Source organism: Pan paniscus, chromosome 20 (genome assembly GCF_029289425.2).
Source record: "Pan paniscus chromosome 20, NHGRI_mPanPan1-v2.0_pri, whole genome shotgun sequence".
In the NCBI taxonomy this organism is placed as follows: Eukaryota; Metazoa; Chordata; class Mammalia; order Primates; family Hominidae; genus Pan; species Pan paniscus.
The window spans coordinates 18,301,335-18,323,937 of NC_073269.2; the positions used below are offsets into that span (position 1 = coordinate 18,301,335).

Sequence of the window (22,603 nt, forward strand, 5' to 3'; positions counted from 1 at the left end):
ATAATATATATATATATTTTTTGAGACAGGGTCACACTTTGTTGCCCAGGCTGAGTGCAGTGGCACCATCACAGCCCACTGCAGCTTCAAACTCCCAGGCTCAAGCGATCCTCCCATCTCAGTCTCCCTCCTGTGACTACTGGTACACACCACCACACCTGGCTAGTTTTTGTATTTTTTTTTTTAAGAGACAGGGTCTCGCTTTGTTGCCCAGGCTGGTCTTGAACTCCTGGCCTCAGGCAATCGTCCTGCCTTGGCCTCCCAAAGTGCTGGGATTACAGGTGTGAGCCACTGCACCTGGCTCTTTTGACTATTAGATTTGGGATGGCCCTTAATTTAATATGATGCAGGCATCTGCTGGGATCTTGCAGAGACCTTGGATAGAAGTGTTTTCTTTCTACAAAAAGACCCTGCTGGTGATCCCCTGGGAAATCTTACTCTTTAAACCTGGATAGCAATGAACCGGAAGAACGAAGCCAATAAAATGTAAAATGGTGATAATAAAAGAGACTACTTCACAGGCTTGTTGGGAGGATAAAGGACTTTAAAAAAATGGAAATACTTAGAATAATGTCTGGCACATAGTAAGTGCTTTTTAATTTTTTTTTTTCTTTTTTTGAGACGGAGTTTCACTCTTTCATCCAGGCTGGAGTGCAGTGGCGTGATCTCAGCTCATTGCAACCTCCGCCCCCCCGGGGTTCAAGTGATTCTCCTGCCTCAGCCTCCTGAGTAGCTGGGATTATAGATGCCCGCCACCACGCCCGGCTAAGTTTTGTATTTTTAGTAGAGACGGGGTTTCGCCATTTTGGCCAGGCAGGTCTCGAACTCCTGACCTCAGGTGATCCACCCATCCACCTTGGCCTCCCAAAGTGCTAGGATTATAGGCATGAGCCACTGCACCCAGCCTATAAATTGTTTGTTTGTTTTTAAACTTTTTGTTGTCTGTTTTTTTGAGACAAGGTCTCACTCTGTTGTCCAGGCTGGAGTGCAGTGGTGCTATCACAGCTCACTGCAGCCTTGACCTCCTGGGCTCAGATCCTCCTGCCTCAGCCTTTTAAGTAGCTGGGACTACAGGTGTGCACCATCATGCCTGCTAATTTTTTTTTTTTTTTTTTTTTTTGAGATGGGGTTTCGCCATGTTGCCCAGGCTGGTCTTAAACTCCTGAGCTCAAGCTATCTGCCCGCTTCGGTCTCCCAAAGTGCTGGGATTCCAGGTGTGAGCCACTGTGCCCAGTCAACCTGGCTAATTTCTAAAAAAAAAAGAAAAAATTTGTAGATATCGGGGGGGTGGTGTTCCTCACAATGTTGCCCAGGCTGGTCTCGAACTTGTGGCCTCAAGTGATCCTCCCAAAGTGCTGGAATTACAGGCATGAGCCACCATGCCTGGCTAAATTATTATTATTAACCAAGACAAGAAGATAGAAAAAGGACAGCCCTGTTTTATTTTTGCTTTTTACATTTTTTTTTGGCTCAACCTATACTTAATCTTGACCCTGCATATGGCAGCCACCCTTAAACAGGGACTAGATGTATCTGTGGAGAATGAGAAAGCAGCAAGGAATGAGTATGAATTTTAGAGCTCGTTACTGTCCACTCTAAGAATTCAGGTGAGTAATTTAACCTCCTTGAGCCTCAACCTTCTCATATGTAAAATGGGTGTTCACTGGGTGACTGTGAGGACGAAATAAGGTAATTCATGTAAAGTCCTTCTGTAGTGCCCTGTACGCAGCAGGCACTCATTAAATGGGAATGGTCATTGCCACCAGTGGTACGGCCCAGGCTTGGAGTCACACTTGCTCACTCCTAGTTCTGCCACTTCTCAGCCACAAAACCCTGCTCCAATGTTTCAGCCACTCTGAGCCTCAGTTTCCCCCTCCATAAAATAGAGACATCAGTCCTATCAACTTCATAGGGCTGTGAGTACTGAATGAGATCACACGTGGTGCTTAGCATGGATCCCAATAGACAGTAGGTGCTCAATAAATGGGTGCGGCTCCTAGTTTGCTTTCAGGAGCTCATGGGGAGCTACAGTCGTATTCCTAGGGGGTTCCCTATAGGGAGTCCCAAAGAAGAGACTGCCCTCACACAGGCTGGTGGCAGGATGTGGCCTCCTGAGATGCTCTGCATAGGGGAAACTGAGGGCTCCTGGGGCCTGTGAGCAAACCCCTTGTCAGGGTCGGAAACTCACGCACTTGGGATTCCAGACACCAGCTTGAGCGGCCGCAGCACTCGAACTGCCCTCAGCGTCCGTAGGTCAAACTCCGTCCCAACTGTCGCCAAGATGCTGAAAGAAAGAAGCCAGAATGGAGAACAGAGGGTGGGTTTTGGGGGTCAGACAGTATGGCGGGGGTGCTTGGGATTCCAAGCCGTCCTGTATTGGCTGGGTGACCACAGGCAGGTGACTCAACACCACTGGCCTCAGTTTTGTCACCTGTAAAATGGTCTTAACAGTACCTGCCTCACGGGATAAAAGGTGATTTACGAAGACCCCCAACAGATGGTTCATGTTGCACAAATGTTGCAATGAGAGAAATGGAATCTTCCCCATGGCTCATGGTTGGGGTGACATTCAGTATATTTCACAACCTACAATGACAATAGATTGTGGGGTGGCCTGGGGCCCTGGGGGAATGGCAGACCTTTCAGGGTTTGTGGCTCTTTATTTTATTTTATTTTATTTTTTTGAGACAGAGTCTCACTCTGTTGCCCAGGCTGGAGTGCGATCTCCAATGGTGCGATCTCAGCTCACTGCAACCTCTGCCTCCCGGGTTCAAGGGATTCTCCTGCCTCAGCCTCCCGAGTAGCTGGGATTACTACGCACCCGCCATCATGCCCGGGTACTTTTTTTTGTATTTTTGTAGAGACAGGGTTTCACCATGTTGGCCAGGCTGGTCTTGAACTCCTGACCTCAGGTGATCCACCCGCCTCGGCCTCCCAAAGTGCTGGGATTACAGGCGTGAGCCATGGTGCCTGGCCTGGTTTGTGGCTCTTTAACAAATGGCAGGAAAGTAGTTCAGTGTTAAAAGCCCAGCCTGCATGGGTTCAAATCCCAGATCTGCCACTTTCCAGTTGGGTAACCTTGGGCAAGGGACTTCCCTGCTCTGTGCCTCAGTTTCCCCCTTTTGTATAACCTGGATAACAATAGTATCAATACCTCCAAGGGTTGTGAGGATTCAGTAAGTTGACAAAAAGTGGTCAGCACAATGCCAGGCACACAGGCGGTATGCTAAGCTATTCAGAAATAAATAAGAAAACAAAAATTGGGTGTGATCCTGCCTGTGTGGACCAGCCGGCATCAGCTGGCTAGAAGGCAGCTACAGACCCCAAGCCTCTGGTCAAAAAGAGTCCCTTTTGTAAATGCAAGTTAGTAAGGATGATAGCAGTAGGTGGGATGAGGCTTCCATAGAAATCCTCCGAGCAAGACCCTGTCATGAGACCTCATTTGTAAAAGTATTGCTGTTGAAACACAGGGTCCCTCCTGGCCCTGTTTCCTGAACATGTCCATTTCAGAGCTAAGTGATGTACAGTGCGTGGTCAAGGCACAATACAATAAAAGAGACTGTCATCAGAACTTCATATAATGGACAAGAAATGCTGAATACCAGAGGGTCTGTGGTTAACGGAAGGTTGGTCACAGCAAATAACTTGGGGATTTTTCAGTTTATTTTTATTTTAGACATGGGGTCTTGCTCTGATGCCCAGGCTGGAATGCAGTGGTGCAATCATAGCTCGCTACAGCCTTGAACTCCTGGGCTCAAGCAATCCTCCTGCCTTAGCCTACTGAGTAGCTGGGATTACAGGTGGGAACCCCCACACCTGGCTTGATTTTTCAGTTTTATCCAGGGGCTTGGGTCTTAACACTTCAGTCTGTGGCCAACTGGTATCTGTACCTCTTGCCTCAGGGCTGTCTCCAAATCTGGGGCAGGCCCAGGGAATTAACTTTAAGGGAGCAGCCCTCAACCAAAGTTTGCTGGGAGTTGGTGGATCAATACCGCAGCTCCCTCACCCTTCATTCTGGATCACTTAAGATGTGAGTTCCACGTGGGCTCCCAGTGGGACTGAGCTCAGTTGCCTACAGGACAACTCACCCTTCCTTGCCCCACCTCCCCTCTCCTTCTCCAACCCTTCTGGGGTCACCTCTCAGATGAACTACTTGCACAAGGATTGCCCTAAATTCTTGTTTCAGGATCTGTTCTGGGTCATCCTAAACTAAGACAAAGCAAGTTCCCAACTTTTTTTCTCAAGATTACCCCTAGAGGAGAGATGGGCATATTAGGTTGGGCTGACCTTTTCCACCATCCACAAGTGGGCGTCTGAGTGTATCCTATGTGCTGGGTAGAGTGACATATGAGACTATCCCTGCCCCGTGGAGCTGATGCAGAAGAGAAGTGGTTAAGAAAAACATGCACACAATGAGTGAATCTGTTGCAGGTGTGATGCCTTCTCAGCTAGGAAGACAATGGCTTTGAGGGGCACACAGCAGGTCGTGTTAACTAGTCCAGGGCCTGGGATTCCCCCTACTTCAAGTCAAGTTCCCATAGATGAGGGGGAGAAATCTGGCTAGTGGGGAAAGAACTTTCCAGGCTGAGAGTGGCCATGACAGAGAGCTTGGGACTGAAAGAGGGCTTGGCAAATTCAAGAAATGACATGGTGTCACCACTGGGATTTGGATGGTGAGGTTCAAGCAGCAAGTCATGAAGCCAGAGTAGGCAGAGGCCATGACATACAACTTTACAAAAAATGAATTTATTTATTTTTATTTTTAGAGACAGGGACTTATTCTGTCACCCAGGCTTGAGTACAGTGGTGCAATAACAGCTCACTGCAGCCTCAACCTCCTGGGCTCAAGCGATCCTCCCACCTCTGCCTCCTAAGCAGCTGGGACTACAGGTGTACAACAACATATTCAGAAAATTAAAAAATTTTTTTTGTAGAGATGGGGTCTTGCTATATTGCCCAGGCTGGTCTAGAACTCCTGGCCTCAAGTGATCCTCTCACCTCAGCCTCCCAAAGTGCTGGGATTATAGGTATGAGCTACTGCACTTGGCCCATTCAACTTTTAATTTGATTTACTTTATTTTTCTCTTCTCCTACCAGCTTTCTGGTACTAATTTGGGTTCCTCAAATTCTGACTTAGAGATCACTATTCTCTTCTTGCACCTTGTTTTCTTCTGTGCTGGCAGATAAAAGCTGTCAGGGCATGAACAGCAAAGAACAGGCAGTGGTTAAGTCCTTAGTATTTCACTTCACAAACATTAACTGAGCACTAATAACAAGCCAGGCCCTACTCTGTGTGGGGGAGACTGAGAGTAAACCCAATAAATATAAGCAGGCTTTGTTTTGTTTTGTTTTAGAGATGGAGTCTCCCTGTGTTGCCCAGGCTGGCCTCCAACTCCTGGGCTCAAGGGATCCTCTTGCCTTGGCCTCCCAAAGTGCTGGGATTATGGACGTGAGCCACCACACCGGCCGAGGCAGACTTCATTTCACTGTGCTTTGCTTTATTGCAATTTGCAGATATTGTGTTTCTTACAAATTGAAGATTTGTGGCAACCCTGCGTCAAGGAAGTGTATCAGGGCCATTTTTTTTCCAACAGCGTGTGCTCACTTTGCGTCTCTGTGTCACACTCTGGTAATTCGTATGGTATTTCAAACTTTTACATAATTATTACATCTGTTATGGTGGTCTGTGATCAGTGATCTTTGATGTGACTATAGTCATTGTTTGGGGGCGCCACGAACCACATCCATAGAAGATGGCAAACTTGATCGATAAATGTTGTGTGTGTTCTGATCGTTCTGCCAACTGGCCATTTCCCCATCTCTCCCGCTTTCCTTGGGCCTTCCTATTCCCCGAGACATAACAATATTGAAATTAGGTCAGTGTATAACCGTACAATGGCCTTTAAGTGCTCAAGTGAAAGGAAGAGTTGCACGTCTCTCACTTTAAATTAAAAGCTAGAAATGATTAAACACAGTGAGGAAGGCGTGTCAAAAGCTGAGATAGGGCCAGGGATGGTGGCTCATGCCTGTAATCCCAGCATTTTGGGAGGCTGAGGTGAGAGGACGGCTTGAGCCTAGGAGTTTGAGACTAGCCTGGGCAAAATAGGGAGACCCTATCTCTACAGAAAATAAAAAAATTAGCTGGGTGTGGTGGTGCACACCTGTGGTCTCAGCTACTTAGGAGGCTGAGGTGGGAGGATCACCTGGTCCCAGGAAGTCAAGGCTGCAGTGAGCGGTGATCGCACCACTGCACTCCAGCCTGGGCAACGGAGTGAGACCCTGTCTCAAAAACAAAACAAACAAACAAACAAGAGGCCATAAGCTAGAGGTTAGCCAAGTTGTGAATGCAAAGGAAAAATTACTGAAGGAAATTAAAAGGGCTACTCTAGTAAACACATGAATGATAAGAAAGTAAGACAGGCTTCTTGCTGACATGGAGAAAGTTTTAGTGGTCTGGATAGAAGATCAAACCAGCCACAACATTCCCTTAAGCCAAAGCCTAATCCACAGCAAGCCCTTAACTCTCTTTAAGTCTGTGAAGACTGAGAGAGGTGGGGAAGTGCAGAAGAAAAATCTGAAGCTAGAAGATCTTGGTTCATGAGGTTTAAGGAAAGAAGGTGTCCCCATAATATAAAAGTGCAAGGTGAAGTGATAAGTGCTGATGGAGAAGCTGCAGTAAGTTATCCAGAAGATCTAGCTGAGATTATTAATGAAGCTGGCAACACTGAATAATAGATTTTTAATGTAGACAAAATGCCCTATTGGAAGACGTTGCCATCTAGGACTTTCATAGCTAGAGAGGAGAAGTCAATGCCTGGCTTCAAAGCTTCAAAGGACAGGCTGACTCTTGTTAGGAGCTAGTGCTCCTGGTGACTTTAAGTTGAAACCAATGCTCACTTACCATTCCTAAAGTCCTAAGGTCTTAAGAATTATGCTGAATCTACTCTGCCTGTGCTCTATAAATGGAACAATGAAGACTGAATGACAGCCCATCTGTTTATAGCATGGATAACTGATATTTTAAGCCCACTGTTGAGATCTACTCAGAAAAAAAAAATATATATATATAATATATATAACACATAATATATGTTATATATAACACATAATATATGTTATATATAACACACTACACATAATATATATGTTATATATGATATACTACACATAATATATTATATATGATACATTACACATAATATATATGTTATATACGATATATATAACACATAATATGTTATATACGATATATAACACAATATGTTATATACGATATATAACACAATATGTTATATACGATACATAACACAATATGTTATATACGATACATAACACAATATGTTATATATAACACATAATATATGTTATATGTGATATATATAACACATAATATATGTTATATGTGATATATATAACACATAATATATGTTATATGTGATATATATAACACATAATATATGTTATATGTGATATATATAACACATAATATGTTATATGTGATATATATAACACATAATATGTTATATGTGATATATATAACACATAATATGTTATATGTGATATATATAACACATAATATGTTATATGTGATATATATAACACATAATATGTTATATGTGATATATATAACACATAATATGTTATATGTGATATATATAACACATAATATGTTATATGTGATATATATAACACATAATATGTTATATGTGATATATATAACACATAATATGTTATATGTGATATATATAACACATAATATGTTATATGTGATATATATAACACATAATATGTTATATGTGATATATATAACACATAATATGTTATATGTGATATATATAACACATAATATGTTATATGTGATATATATAACACATAATATGTTATATGTGATATATATAACACATAATATGTTATATGTGATATAGATAACACATAATATGTTATATGTGATATAGATAACACAATATATGTTATATGTGATATAGATAACACAATATATGTTATATGTGATATAGATAACACAATATATGTTATATGTGATATATATAACACAATATATGTTATATGTGATATATATAACACAATATATGTTATATGTGATATATATAACACAATATGTTATATGTGATATATATAACACATAATATATGTTATATGTGATATATATAACACAATATGTTATGTGTGATATATACAACACATAAAATATGTTATATGTGATATATACAACACATAATATATGTTATATGTGATATATAACACATGTTATATGTGATATATGACACATAATACATGTATATGTGATATATATTACACATAATATGTTATATGTGATATATAATTTATATTACATATAATATATGTTATATATAATTTATATATCACATATAACATATATGTTATATATATATTATAATATATATATATGTATGTATTTTAGATGAAGTCGCACTCTTGTTGCCCAGGCTGGAGTGCAATGGCACGACCTCAGCTCACTGCAACCTCTGACTCCCAGGTTCAAGCGATTCTCCTGCCTCAGCCTCCAGGGTAGCTGGGATTACAGGCACCTGCTACCATGCCTGGCTAATTTTTTTGTATTTTTAGTAGAGTTGGGGTTTCACCATGTTGGCCAGGCTGGTCTTGAACTCCCGACCTCAGGTGATCCACATGCCTCGGCCTCCCAAACTGGTGGGATTACAGGTGCGAGCCACTGTACCCAGCCAGAAAAAAGATTTCTTTCAAAATATTACTGCTAACAATGCACTGGTTATCCAGGACCTCTGATGGGCATGTACAAGAAGATGAGTGTTGTTTTTATGCCTTCTAACACAACACTTTTTTTTTTTTTTTTAGAGTCTCACTCTGTCGCTGCAGTGGTGTGATCTTGGCTCACTGCAACCTCCGTCTTCTGGGGGTTCAAGCAATTCTCCTGCCTCAGCCTCCCAAGTGGCTGGGATTACAGTCATACGCCACCATGCCCAGCTAATTTTTGTATTTTTAGTAGTGATGGGGTTTCACCATATTGACCAGGCTGGTCTTGAACTCCCGACCTCAAGTTACCCACCTGCCTCAGCCTCCCAAAGTGCTGGGATTACAGGTGTGAGCCACCATGCCCAGCCACAACATTCATTCTGTAGCCCATGGATCAAGAAGTAATTCTGTATTTCAAGTCTTATGATTTAAGGGATATATTTCATAAGGCTATAGCTGCCGTAGATAAATTCCTTTGATGCATCTGGGCAAAGGAAATTGAAAACTTTCTGAAAAGCATTCACCATTCTAGATACCATTAGGAACATTTGTGGCTGGTTCCAGTGGCTCATGCCTGTAATCCCAGCACTTAGGGAGATCAAGGCAGGAGGATCACTTGAGGCCAAGAGTTCAAGACCAGTCTGGGCAACACAGTAAGACCTCAACTCAATTAAAAATAAAAAAAAATCCACAACAAACAAACAACAAAAAGAACATCTGTGATTCATGGGAACAGGTCAAAATATCAACATTAATAGGAATTTTGAGGAAGTCAATTCCAATCCTCATGGATGACTTTGAGGAGTTCAAGACTTCACTGGAGGAAGACACTGCAGATGTGATGGAAATAGCAAGAGAACTAGAATTAGAAGTGGAGCTTGAAGATGTGACTGAATTGCTGCAGCCTCATGATCAAACTTCAATGCATGAGGAGTTACTTGTTATGGAAGAGCAAAGAAAGTGATTTCTTGGGATGGATTCTACTCCTGGTGAAAATTCTGTGAACATTGTTAAAATGACAACATGGGATTTAGAATATGACATAAACTTAGTTGACAAAGCAGTGGCAGGGTTTGAAAGAACTGACTCCAATTTTGAAAAAAGTTCTACTGTGGGTAAAATTGCTGTCAACAAGCATCTCATGCTAGAGAAATCTTTCGTGAAAGGAAGAGTCGATGGATGCAGAAAACTTTCTTGTCTTATTTTAAGAAAATGTCACAGGCACCCCAATCTTCAGCAACCACCCCCACGATCAGTCAGCACCCATCAACACTGAGCCAGTGACCCTTCACCAGCAAGATGAGGACTCACTGAAGGCTCAGATGATTGTTAACTTTTTTAGTAATAAAACATTTATTTATTTATTTATTTATTTATTTTTTGAGACAGAGTCTCAGTCTGTCACCCAGGCTGGAGTGCAGCAGTGCAATCTCGGCTCACTGCAATCTCCCCCCGCCTCCCAGGTTCAAGCAATTCTCGTGCCTCAGCCTCCCGAGTAGCTGGGCTTATAGGTGTGCACCACCACACCCGGCTATTTTTTGTATTTTTCATAGAGACGGGGTTTCACCATGTTGGCTGGGCTGGTTTTGAACTCCTGACCTCAAGTGATCCACCCCACCTTGGCCTCACAAACTGTTGGGATTACAGGCATGAGCCACTGTGCCCAGCCTTTTTTTTTTTTTTTTAAATTTTTGTTGAGAGATATGGTCTCACTCTGTCCCCCAGGCTAGAGTGCAGTGGTGTGATCATAGCTCACTGCAGTCTCAATCTCTCAGGCTCAAGTGAGCCTCCCACCTCAGCCTCTCATGTAGCTGGGACCACAGGCATGCGTCACCATACCCAGCTATTTTTAAAAAGAATTTTTTTGTAGAAACGGGGTTTCACTTTGTTGCCTGGTTTCAAATCCCTGGGCTCAAGCAATCCTCCTGCCTTGGCCTCCCAAAGTGTTGGGATTACAAGCCACTGTGCTCAGCCTTGATGGATTTTAAAATTAAGGTATGTACATTTTTTTTAGACATAATGCTGTCATGCACTTAATAGACTATAGTGTAAGCATAACTTTTATGTGCACTGGGAAACCAAAAAAGGCACGACTCCCTTTATTGCAATATTCGCTTCGTTATGGCGACCTGGAACCAAACCAGCAGTGTCTCTGAGGTATACCTGTATGACAGATGTTAGGGCGATGAGTGCTTAGGAGAAAGTTACCACAGAGCAAGGGGAAAGGACGCGTCAGTGACATGGGGCTGGTGGGATGAAGGGAGTGGTGACATTTCTATCAGTAAAGGCACCTGCTCTTTACCACCTGGAAGGCAAACAGTTCAGTGTTAAAAGTGTTACAGGGCCGGGCGCGGTGGCTCACACCTGTAATCCCAACACTTTGGGAGGCCGAGGCTGGCAGATCACAAGGTCAGGAGTTCGAGACCAGCCTGGCCAATATGGTGAAAACCCGTCTCTACTAAAAATACAAAAATTAGCTGGGCGTGGTGGCGGGCGTCTGTAGTCCCAGCTACTTGGGAGGCTAAGGCAGGAGAACCGCTTGAACCCGGGTGACAGAGGATGCAGTGAGCAGAGATTGCGCCACTGCACTCCAGCCTGGTGACAGAGCAAGATGCCGTCTCAAAAAAAAAAGTGTTTAGACCAGCACTGCCCAGGAGAAATCTATTAAGAGCTACTTATGAAATTTTATAGCCCGGCACGGTGGCTCATGCCTGTAATCCCAGCACTTTGGGAGGCTGAGGCAGGCAGATCACTTGAGGCCAGGAGTTCGAGACCAGCCTGGCCAACATGGCGAAACTCCATCTCTACTAAAAATGCAAAAAATTAGCTGGGCGTGGCGGTGGGCATCTGTAATCCCAGCTACTCAGAGGCAGAGGCAGGCGAACTGCTTGAACCCATGAGGTGGAGGTTGCAGTGAGCCAAGATCACACCACTGCACTCCAGCCTGGGTGACAGAGCGTGACTCTGTCTCAAAAAAAAAAAAAAAAAAAAAATTAAACTTTGCTAGTAGCCACATTAAAAAAGTAAAAACAAACAGGTAAAATTCATTTATTGGTTTGTTTGTTTGTTTGTTTGTTTATTTATTTATTTATTTATTTTGAGACAGGGTCTCCCTGTTGTCTAGGCTGGAGTGCAGTGGCTCAATCTTGGCTCACTGCAACCTCCGCCTCCTGGGCTCAGGTGATCTTCCTTCCTCAGCCTCCTAAGTAGCTGGGACTACAGGTGGGAGCCACCAAGCCCAGCTAATTTTTGTATTTTTTTTGGAGAGACAGGGTTTTACCATATTGCCCAGGCTGGTCTCGAACTCCTGAGCTCAAGCAATCTGCCTGCTTTGGCCTCCCAAAGTGCTGGTATTTGAGGCATGAGCCACTATGCCCAGCCTGAAGCATTCTAAGAAGATTGTAGACCTGCTGGGCACAAAAGCTCCTGCCTGTAATCTCAGCTACTCGGGAGGCTGAGGCAGGAGGATCGCTTGAGGCCAGGAGTTCCAGACCAGCCTGAGCAACATGGCAAGACCTTGTTGCTATTAAAAAAAATAATAACAATTAAAAAAATTGGCGGGGCATTGTGGTGTGTGCCTGTAATCCCAGCTACTCGGGAGGCTGTTGGTGGGAGGACCACTTGAGTTTGGGATTTTGAGGCTGCAGTGAGCTGTGATCGTGCCACTGCATTCCAGGCTGGAAGACAGAGCGAGACCCTGTATCTTAAGAGATAAAAGATATTTTGCACATGGTTTTCCTCGGAATCTGGTCAATATTCTACACTTTCATGTGTTTCAACTGAAGTGCTCAAAGGTCACATGTGGCCAGCGGTGACTGTATCAAACAGCACAAGTGCAGAGAAATAGACATTTGAATAAAGACTGGGAGAAAGCAAGGGAAGCAAGACAGTGAGCCATATGAATATGTCAGGGAAAACTCTAGGCAAAGGGAACAGCCGGTGCAAAGGTCCAGCTGGTGCAAAGCTCCTCCTCCTGCTCTCCCCCTCACTCACTCTGTTCCAGACACACCAATTCATCCGTGTTCTTCAAATGCACCAGGCTGGACCATGCATTTAATAGCTAGGCCATGCCTGGTGTATTTGAGAAACAGTGATGAGTTGGTGTGGCTGAAGCAGAGTGAGCAAGGGGGAGGGTGTGAGGGGACGAAGGCAGGGAGGTGATGGATGGTGCAGGGCTTTGTGGGTTGTGGAGAGGACTTTGGCTTTTTCTCTGAGTAAGGTGTGAGCCATGGAGGGTTCTGAGGGGAGGAGGGATGTAATCTGACTTGTATTAAAATACGATCTCTCTGGGGGGCAAGGCCGGAAGCTGGGAGATTGAGGAGGAGGCAACTGCATTGACGCAGTTGAACGCTGATAAGCCTGGACCAGGGAGGTTGCGCTGGATGCAGTGATAACGCTAAGACAAACTCCACCCTGCTTTAGGGAGAGACCACACCAATGAGTGAGTGAGAGATTCAACTACAAGTCCCTCTGACCCCAGGGATAGAGGAGGCAGGGATGAAAGAGGGAATGATTACAGGCTGGGGACAGCATTATCGCAGAGCTCATGTCCGGGGAGGCAGCATAGCACAGTCAGAACATCTCAGACGGGTTAAATCCTGGCCCTGCATTTTCTCATTGTGTGACCTTTCCCATTGCCTTAACTTGTTCAAGCCTCGGAAATGCAGATAATCTCACCACCCTGTGCAATCCCAGCTGGCTCCCAAGATGCATTACCTCACAGCCTCCTCCCTGGAAGGATAAGAAGGAATTAGGAGGAGAACAGGAAGATAAGGGAGGCTTCTCTGGCTAAGAAAGCCCTATGGAGGCAGAAGGCTCCACTCAGGGTATGTGGTAGGGGAGAGGTTGGGTGAGCTGGACAGTGGAGGCTGTCAACTAGAGGCTGGGTCTTGTCCTGTGGACAGTGAGAGTCATGTAAGGTTTTGGAGCAGGAAGGGATGTGATTAGGGTTGGCGTTCAGAAGACAAGCCTGACAGCTGAAAGGACAGATTGGTGGTGATGGAGCAGAAGTTAGGAGGGAGCCGCAAGAGCAGGCTGGTGTAATGAGGGCTGGAACTAGGACAAAGGCAGTGGGAGTACAAAAGAGGCCCCGGTTTATATATAGCTGCCATTGATTGCTGTGCTCCAGGGAGCCTGCCTGGGCTCATCAAATCCTCCCTGCATCCCAGCGGTTGGCAGTTTGAGGCCCATTTTACAGAGGAGGAAACTAAAGACCAGATAAGTTAATCCCACGTGGAGGTTCCTACCACTGAGTAAGAACTCGAACCCCAGACCAGCCACAGGACTCCAGAATCCCAGTTCTCTACTGTGTCATCCTTCAACTCCTGTGACTAGTTGGGCGGGGTGAGGGGCAACGGTGGTGAAGAAAGAGAAGAATGGCTCTGGTTCTGAAAGGACCACGGAGTGATGTTCATTCATTTATTCAACAAGGATTTAGTGAGCACGTACTATGTGCCAGATATTCAGAGAGTGCCTAAAGATGCTACCAAGAACAAAGCAATAGTGGGAAAATATATAGTATGTCAGACGGTGTGAAGTGCTATGGAGAACAATATGGCAGCCCCTACGGCTTCCAATGGAAAGACTGAGTGTGGAGCAGGAGAGAGGTATCAAGGGTGACTCCAGGGTTTTGGCCTGAGCTACCTGAAGGATGAAGTTGCTGTCAATGGAGATGGGGAAGATGGAGGAAGAAGGTTTCAAAGATCAAGAACTGGGTTGTAGACATGTTGAGTTTGAGATGCCAGTTTTCTGTCACTCCTTAGTTAAAATCTTCCAATGGCTTCCATCAGGCTTGGAGTAAAATTTAAACTCTACCATGACACATGACCTTGCGTGATGTGACTCCTGCTGACCACCTTGTCCCACAACACCCTGGCCACTCCGACTTCCTTTCTGTTCTGCCAGCAGGAAAAGCTCACTTTCTGCTTTATTGAGAATTACTATATTGGCTGTCTCCTCTGCCGTCCCCATTCCTTCAACTCTCATCTTTTGCCTAGCTGGCCTCTTCGAATTCTTCAGGTTGAAACTCAGATTCTGCCTTCTCAGAGAGAACATCCCTCAACTTCCTAGCTAAAGAGATCCTGCCTCTTCACTCTCTGGAATTATATTGTTTTTGTTTGTTTGTTTATTTATTTTTAAGACAGGATCTCACTCTGTCACCCAGGCTGGCGTGCAGTGGCACAGTCACAGCTCACTGCGGCCTTGACCTCTCAGGCTCAAGCAATCCTTCCACCTTGTCCTCCCAAGTAGCTGGAACTACAGGCATGCATCACCCTATCCAGCTAATTTTTAATATTTTTTTTTGTAGAGACAGGGTCCCAGTACGTTTCCCAAGGTGGTCTCAAACTCCTGGATTCAAGTGATCCTCTCATCTTGGTCTCTTAGTGTTTGGATTATAGGCGTGGGCCACCATGCCCGGCCGTACTGTTTATTAAGTCGTATTTATTATTCATGCTTTCTTCTAGAATGTCAGCTCCACGAGGACAGGGGCTTTTTTTGTATAGCATCTTTCATGGCCTAGTGGGTACTCAATAAATATTGTGGTGGGTGAATAAGTGAGGTGTGGCAGAGGACAGGGTTATGGAAGACCAGATAACCCAGGGTAGATGAGTGAAGTGGAAAAAGCCAAGGGTCCCCAGTGGAGAGGGAGAAGACACAGACATGGGAGGAGACTGGTGTGGAGAATGGCATACCTGACAGTCAAGTTCAAAAGCATTTTGAGGCTGGGTGCGGTGGCTCATGCCTGTAATCTCAGCACTTTGAAAGGCCGAGGCAGGTGGATCCCCTGAGGTTAGGAGTTCGAGATCGGCCTGGCCAACATGGCAAAACTCCGTCTCCACCAAAAATACAAAAAAATTAGCCAGCCGTGGTGGCGTGTGCCTGTAATCCCAGCTACTTGGGAGGCTGAGGCAGGAGAATCGCTTGAACCTGGGAGGCAGAGGTTGCAGTAAGCTGAGATCGCACCACTGCACTCCAGCCTGGGTGATGAGAGTGAAACTCCATCTCAAGAAAACCCCCCAAAAACAACAGCAACAACAAAAACACACAGAAATAAAGTATTTTGAGAAAGGAGAGGTCACTGGTCTCCAGGGCCGCACAGAGATGAGTAAGAGTAAAGGATGAAGAATGCATTTCATACGGCATCAGGGTCACGTCAGTCTTGCGGGGGCTGATGGTTGAGGGAGAACAAGAGGAGAAGAATTGGAAATGTGAGCCTGGGTAGGGGAGGAGATTTTCAGGGTGGGAGAGAACTGAATATGGGTCAAGGGAGAGAAGTTGATGATGTATCTCTTGGCCTTTAGAGAGCTGCACCGCCCAATAAAGTAACCACTAGCCACACATAGCTATTTAAATACAGATTTAAATTCATTTAAATTAAATGAAAAATTCGCTTGTACCAGTCACGTTTTAAGTGCTCCCAAGCCACATGTGGCTGGTGCATACATACATACTTCATCAGTGCAGAAAGTTCCATTGGACTCTGATGTTCTAGCATGTCCATCCCCGTAGGGCAGATATTTTCTTTTCTTTCTTTTTTCTTTTTGAGACAGGGTCTCATTCTGTTGCCCAGGCTGGAGTGCAGTGGCACGATCTCGGCTTATTGCATCCTCCGCTTCCCAGGTTCAAGCGATTCTCCTGCCTCAGCCTCCCAAGTAGCTGGGATTACAGGCACTCGCCACCATGCCCGGCTAATTTTTACATTTTTAGTAGAGACGGGGTTTCACCATGTTGGTCAGGCTGATCTCAAACTCCTGACCTTGCGATTCACCCACCTCGGCCTCCCAAAGTGCTGGGATTACAGGCATGAGCCACTGCGCCCGGCCTTCTTTTCTTTTTTAGAGACAGGGTCCTACTATGCAGCCCAGGCTGGACTCAAACTCCCAGTCTCATGAGATCCTACTGCCTCGGCCTCCTGAGTAGCTAGAACTATAGGCATAAGCCACTGTGCCTGGCTTTGCAAAATTTATTTTTATTTTTTATTTTATTTTTTAGAAATTTTCATCTGTTTTGTTCATAGCATCTCCAGCACCTAAAGCTGTGCCTGGCATACAGTAGGCACTCAATAAATGTTTACTGAATGAATAATGAAGCAAAAATGTAGAAAAGTGTGGTTGATAATTAACAAAGTATATTCTAGAAGAGGTGGAAGGCTCAGTATTTAAAGAAGAGAGCCCCGGCGTGGTGGCTTATGCCTGTAATCCCAGCACTTTGGGAGGCTGAGGCAGGAGGATTGTTTGAGCTCAGAAGTTCAAGACCAGCCTGGGCAACATAAAGAGACCCCATCTCTACAAAAAATATAAAAATTAGCCGGCCATGGTGGTACACTCCTCCAGCTGCTCGTGAGGCTAAGGTGGGCGGATCACCTGAGCCTGGCAGGTCGAGGCAGCAGTGAGCTGTGATTGTGCCACTGCATTTCTGCCTGGGCAACAGAGTGAGACCTTCTCTCTTAAAAAAAAAAAAAAAAGAAGAAGAATGGAAGACACAGTTGTCCATCCAAGAGCCACCACCACTACCCGCCTTGCTGGCAGAGCCCACCTCCCATCAAAGAGGCAGAAAATGCCTAATAGTCTCTTTTTCCCAAGATTCCTTGCAATAAGAGCACTTGTCACATGACCCATTCGTAGGCCTAACAGGATCTGGGTGAAAAATCTGCTGGGTGCTTCTGGAAAAGGATTTTTTCCCCGTGAGATGAGTCACATGGTAAGAGATAGCCCTTCCTCTCCCTCTTCTTTGGCCGGATGCTTTTGTGTCTGTCTACGTGGATGGCTGGGTAAGTACCTTAGAACTGAGGCAGTCATCGGCCGGGCACAGTGGCTCACGCCTGTAATCCCAGCCCTTTGGGAGGCCGAGGCAGGTGGACCACCTGAGGTCAGGAGTTTGAGACCAGCCTGACCAATATGGTGAAACCCTATCTCTACTAAAAAAAATACAAAAAATTAGCCGGATGCAGTGGCAGGCACCTGTAATCCCAGCTACTCGGGAGGCTGAGACAGGAGAATCGCTTGAACCCAGGAGGCAGAGGTTGCAGTGAGCCGAGATCATGCCACTGCACTCCAGCCTGGGCGACAGAGCGGGACTCTGTCTGAAGGAAAAAAAGAAAGAACTGACGCAGTCGTCTTGGGGCTGTGAGTGGTAAATGTTAAAGAAAGTCCTTACAGTGACGATGTTAGAGTGGAAAGATGGAAGGACTCTTTGGAGACATTGTTGAGCCATGGAACCAACCCTGCAACCAACCTCCTGGCCTCCAGACTTCTTTTGTTTTTGAGACAAATCTCACTCTGTCGCCCAGGCTGGAGTTCAGTGGTGCAATCTGGGCTCACTGCAACTTCCACCTCCTGGGTTCAAATGATTCTCCTGCCTCAGCCTCCCGAGTAGCTGGGACTACAGGCGTGTGCCACCACGCCTGGCTAATTTTTGTATTTTTAGTAGAGATGGGGTTCACCATGTTGGCCAGCCTGTTCTCGAACTCCTGACCTCAGGTGATCCACCCCACCCGTCTTGGCCTCCCAAAGTGCTGGGATTACAGGCATGAGCCACTGCGCCCGACCTCCATTTTTATTTTCTTAATTGTACCTAAGTCATATCAGAACCTGCTGATTAAAGGAGCCAATATTCACGAAATATATTCTCTTCCAGGTTGTGTGCTTGTTACTTTACATTCTGAGAGCTCATTTTATGCTGCTTACCAGGGACTCGTTCTATTCTCCCTTTCATTGGTAGGGAAATTGAGATCCATGGGGTTAAACTACTTGTCCAGCTAACATGTGGTGCCTGCGTGCTATGTCTGGTTTTACCCATTCTACCATGCTGCTCCTGGTTAACTCTGCCACCCCACTCACCTTCCCCACTGGGACCTCAGCCAAGCTCATGCCTTCACTAGCCTGAGCATGGGAAGGAGGTCAATTCTCTGCTGGTTGGAAGTCAGGATGTCAATAAATATTTACAGAGGAGCAACTACCATATGCCACTCAGAAGAGAGGGGAACATGTGCAAAGGCCCTGGGGCTGGAGAGACCTCATGAAGAGAAGTGAGGTTACCAGTTGAGAAGTGGAGGCAGAGGACAGGAGTTTGAGCCCAGGAGTTTGAGGCTGCAGTGAGCTACGTCACTATAGCCAGTGCAACAGAATGACATCCTGTCTCTAAAAATTAAAACAAAATTAAAAAGATGACACAGAGGAATGTCTGCAAATCAGTGAGAATAACACAGCAACCCCAATAGGAAAACAGGCCCAAAATGTGAATAGGCAGATTAGGGGAGTGAGAAGGAGAGGAGACAGGAGAGTGAGAAGATGTTAGCATGGTTAGAAAGCAGGGGAGGGGATGGGGATGTAGTGGCCCCCTAACCTCAGGTTAGATAAAGTACCTGCCTCTTACAGACTCAGGCCAAATATTTTTAAGATGGGTACCAAGGAGCAGAACCACTTCCCATACAGTCTATATTCTTGCCACTCCTAGGTTGAGGACTGAGTGATTCTCTTCAAGTTCATTCTTAAATCACCCAGCTTTCCCCTTCTTGAAAAAACTATTTCTTCTTCTTCTTCTTCTTCTTTTTTTTTTTTTTTTTTTGAGACAAAGTCTTGCTCTGTCACCCAGGCTGGGGTGCAATGGTGTGATCTCAGCTCAATGCAACCTCTGCCTCCCGGGTTCAAGTGATTTTCCTGCCTCAGCCTCCTGAGTAGCTGGGATTACAGGCACATGCCACCATGCCTGGCTAATTTTTGTATATTTAGTAGAGACAGGGTTTCATCATGTTGGCCAGGCTGGTCTCGAACTCCTGACCTTAAGTGATCCACCTGCCTCGCCTTCCCAAAGTGGTGGGATTACAGGCGTGAGCCACCCCCTGGCGAGAAAACTATTTCTGAAATTCATTTTCTGAATCTTCAAATGCAGAGTCAAGTTCTTTGCTCTCCTCAGGTTACGGGATATCTTTACCTTTGGTCTGTACGACGCCTGTTTCTTGTTTATACCTTCATTCATTCATGCATTAATTCCCCTTTATCTCTACACCCTACTTTCATTCTTCTCCCTCCCAGAGACAACTGAGAGAATGTTTAATTCGGCCTTATAGGAGTGCATTCTCGCAAAAACACGTGCAATATTTTGAGTGTGTCTATTTTTAACTGACATAAGCAGGATGAAGTTAGACACATTCTGTTGTTTCCTGTTTTCACCCAGAACCATATTTTTATTTTTTGTTTTTTAAATTTTTTGAGACAGAGTTGTGCTCCTGTCACCCAGGCTGGAGTGCAGTGGCACGATGTCAGCTCACTGCAACCTCCGCCTCCTGGGTTCAAGCGATTCTCTTGCCTCAGCCTCCCGAGTAGTTGGGATTACAGGCACCCGCCACCACATCCAGCTAATTTTTGTATCTTTAATAGAGACAGGGTTTCGCCATGTTGGCCAGGCTGGTCTCGAACTCCTGACCTCAGGTGATCCACCCGCCTTGGCCTCCCAGAGTGCTGGGAAGACAAGCATGAGCCACCGTGCCCGGCAACAACCATATTTTTAAAAGCCCCATCCCGTAGTATCTGTCGGATATGCAGTCTGTAGCTCTCACTCATTCTGGTGCTCCATGGGTGCCTCTGTCACATGCCGCCTCCTGGTCTCCAGGAGGGACACCAGGTGGCCTTCAGCTCCCCTTATATAGATGGTGCTGGAGTAAGCATTCTCGTACCTGCCCCTAACAGACCTGGTAAGAATGTCCCTGGGATGGATGCCTGGGGACATAAGCGCTGATGGTGCTGGACCTCACTGGACTGAGTACTACCGATATGTCTCCAGAGTGGCCTCCCTGGGCCACACCCCTTTGAGTGGTGCAAGACTTTCCTCTGTGCCCGCATCGCTGGAAACCCTTGGCTTATTCACCTATTTTTTTCCCCCAATATTAAAGGTGTACAGAGATACTGCTTTCATTTCCATCTTTCTGGTTACAAATGACTTTGAGTACCATGTCATAGGCTGATTAGCTTTTCAGACTTCACTTCCCTGATCTGCCTGTTCACATTTTCGGCCTGTTTTCCTATTGGGGTTGCTGTGTTATTCTGGTTGACTTGCAGACATTCCCTCAGGTAGTCTTTGCATTTTTATTTTTACTTTATTATTATTTATTTATTTATTTATTTTGAGACAGAGTCTCGCTCTGTCGCCCAGGCCGGAGTGCAGTGGTGCAATCTCAGCTCACTGCAACCTCTGCCTCCCGGGTTCAAGCAATTCTCCTGCCTCAGCCTCTCGAGTAGCTGGGACTACAGGCATGCGCCACCATGCCTGGCTAATTTTTTTTAATTTTTAGTACAGACACGGTTTTACCATGTTAGCCAGGGTGGTCTCGATCTCCTGACCTCACGATCTGCCCATCTCGGCTTCCCAAAGTGCTGGGATTACAGGCGGGAGCCACTATGCCCCACCTAAATTTTTATTTTTTATGTTTAGAGACAGGTCTCACTCTGTCGCCCAGACTGGAGTGCAGCGGTGCGATCATAGCTCACTGCAGCCTCAAATTCCTGGGCTCAAGCAATCCTCCTGTCTCAGCCTCCTGAGTAGCTGGGACTACAGGCATGCAACACTTTGCCTGGCTAATTCTTAAAATGTTGGTAGAGATGAGGTCTCTCTGTTTCCCAGGCTGGTCTCAAACCCCTGGCCTCCAGTGATCCTCCCACCTTGGCCTTCCAAAGCACTGGGATTACAGGTGTGAGCCACTGCACCCAGACCCTCATGTAGCCTTGATCAACACTGTCTGACAGAACTTTCTGGATGATAAATCTGTTCTCAATCTGTGCTGCCAAATATGGTAGCCACTAGTCACCTGTGGGTTTTGAGCACTTAAAATGTGGCTAGTGTGAATGAAGAACTGAGTTTTAAATTTCATTTAATTCTAAATCATTTAAATTTAAAGTGACCACACAGTGCTAGGGACCTCTATAACAAACGGCAGTTAGAAGTTAACCCCTGATCAATTTTTTTTTTATGATTCTATCCACTATTTACCATGTGCTAATTCCTATTCTAAATGACTTATAAATATTAACTCATTCAAAACTCACAACAATTCCATAGGTAGATACTATTTTCTCCATTTTATTGATGAGGAAACTGAGGCTCAGAGAGGTTGATAACTCACCCAAGGATTCACAGGAAATGGGACAACCAGCATCTGGATGTAAGGTTTGGTTCCCGAACCACCCGCTATTGCATCTTTTTTTTTGAGACGGAGTCTTGCTTTGTCGCTAGACTGGACTCCAGTGGCGCGATTTCAGCTCACTGCAACCTCCACCTCCCTGGTTCAAGCAATTCCCCTGCCTAAGCCTCCCAAGTAGCTGGGATTACAGGCACGTGACACCATTCCTGGCTAATTTTTTGTATTTTAGTAGAGACGGGGTTTCACCATGTTGACCAAGATGGTCTCGATCTCCTGACCTCGTGATTCGCCTGCCTCGGCCTCCCAAAGTGCTGGGATTACAGGCGTGAGCCACCGCACCTGGCCCCAATTGCATCTTTATTTGAACAAATATCTTAGTTTTCATGTAATCGAGTCTTTTTTTTTGCCTTAGAGTTTGTGCTTTACAAGTTCAGTGGAGGAAGTCCTTCTCTCTTCCTGGGTTCACAGCTATTCTCCAGCATTTTTTTTCCTTTAATGTAAAGTTCTCCCCACTCACAGAAGGTCCTCCCAAGCTCCTTAACCTTCTACATGGAGAGCAATTCTTCATTTTATTTGTCTTTTAAAGTAAAGGATTGAACAAAAGGACATGTTTCTATTTCGGGTGGTTTCTGAAGCCCTCTTAAAGTACAGTGTTTTCTTAAATAAAGAGGAGTAGGAACAGAGGCAAAAACCCCATAAGGTGGTGAGGTAAGTGAT

The 22,603-nt window shown here is 45.2% G+C and overlaps 1 protein-coding gene across 10 annotated transcripts in view; it reads right to left on the bottom strand.

Moving 5' to 3' along the window:
* The window catches only part of CACNA1A (calcium voltage-gated channel subunit alpha1 A), a 418,969-nt gene that overhangs the window by 164,722 nt on the left and 231,644 nt on the right, over nt 1–22,603 (bottom strand). For all 10 annotated transcript variants that reach the window (XM_034945842.3, XM_034945843.3, XM_055103184.2 and 7 more), the window contains exon 6: nt 2,193–2,284. In XM_034945842.3, the coding sequence (XP_034801733.3) occupies nt 2,193–2,284 (92 nt within the window). The remainder of the gene's footprint in view (nt 1–2,192; nt 2,285–22,603) is intronic.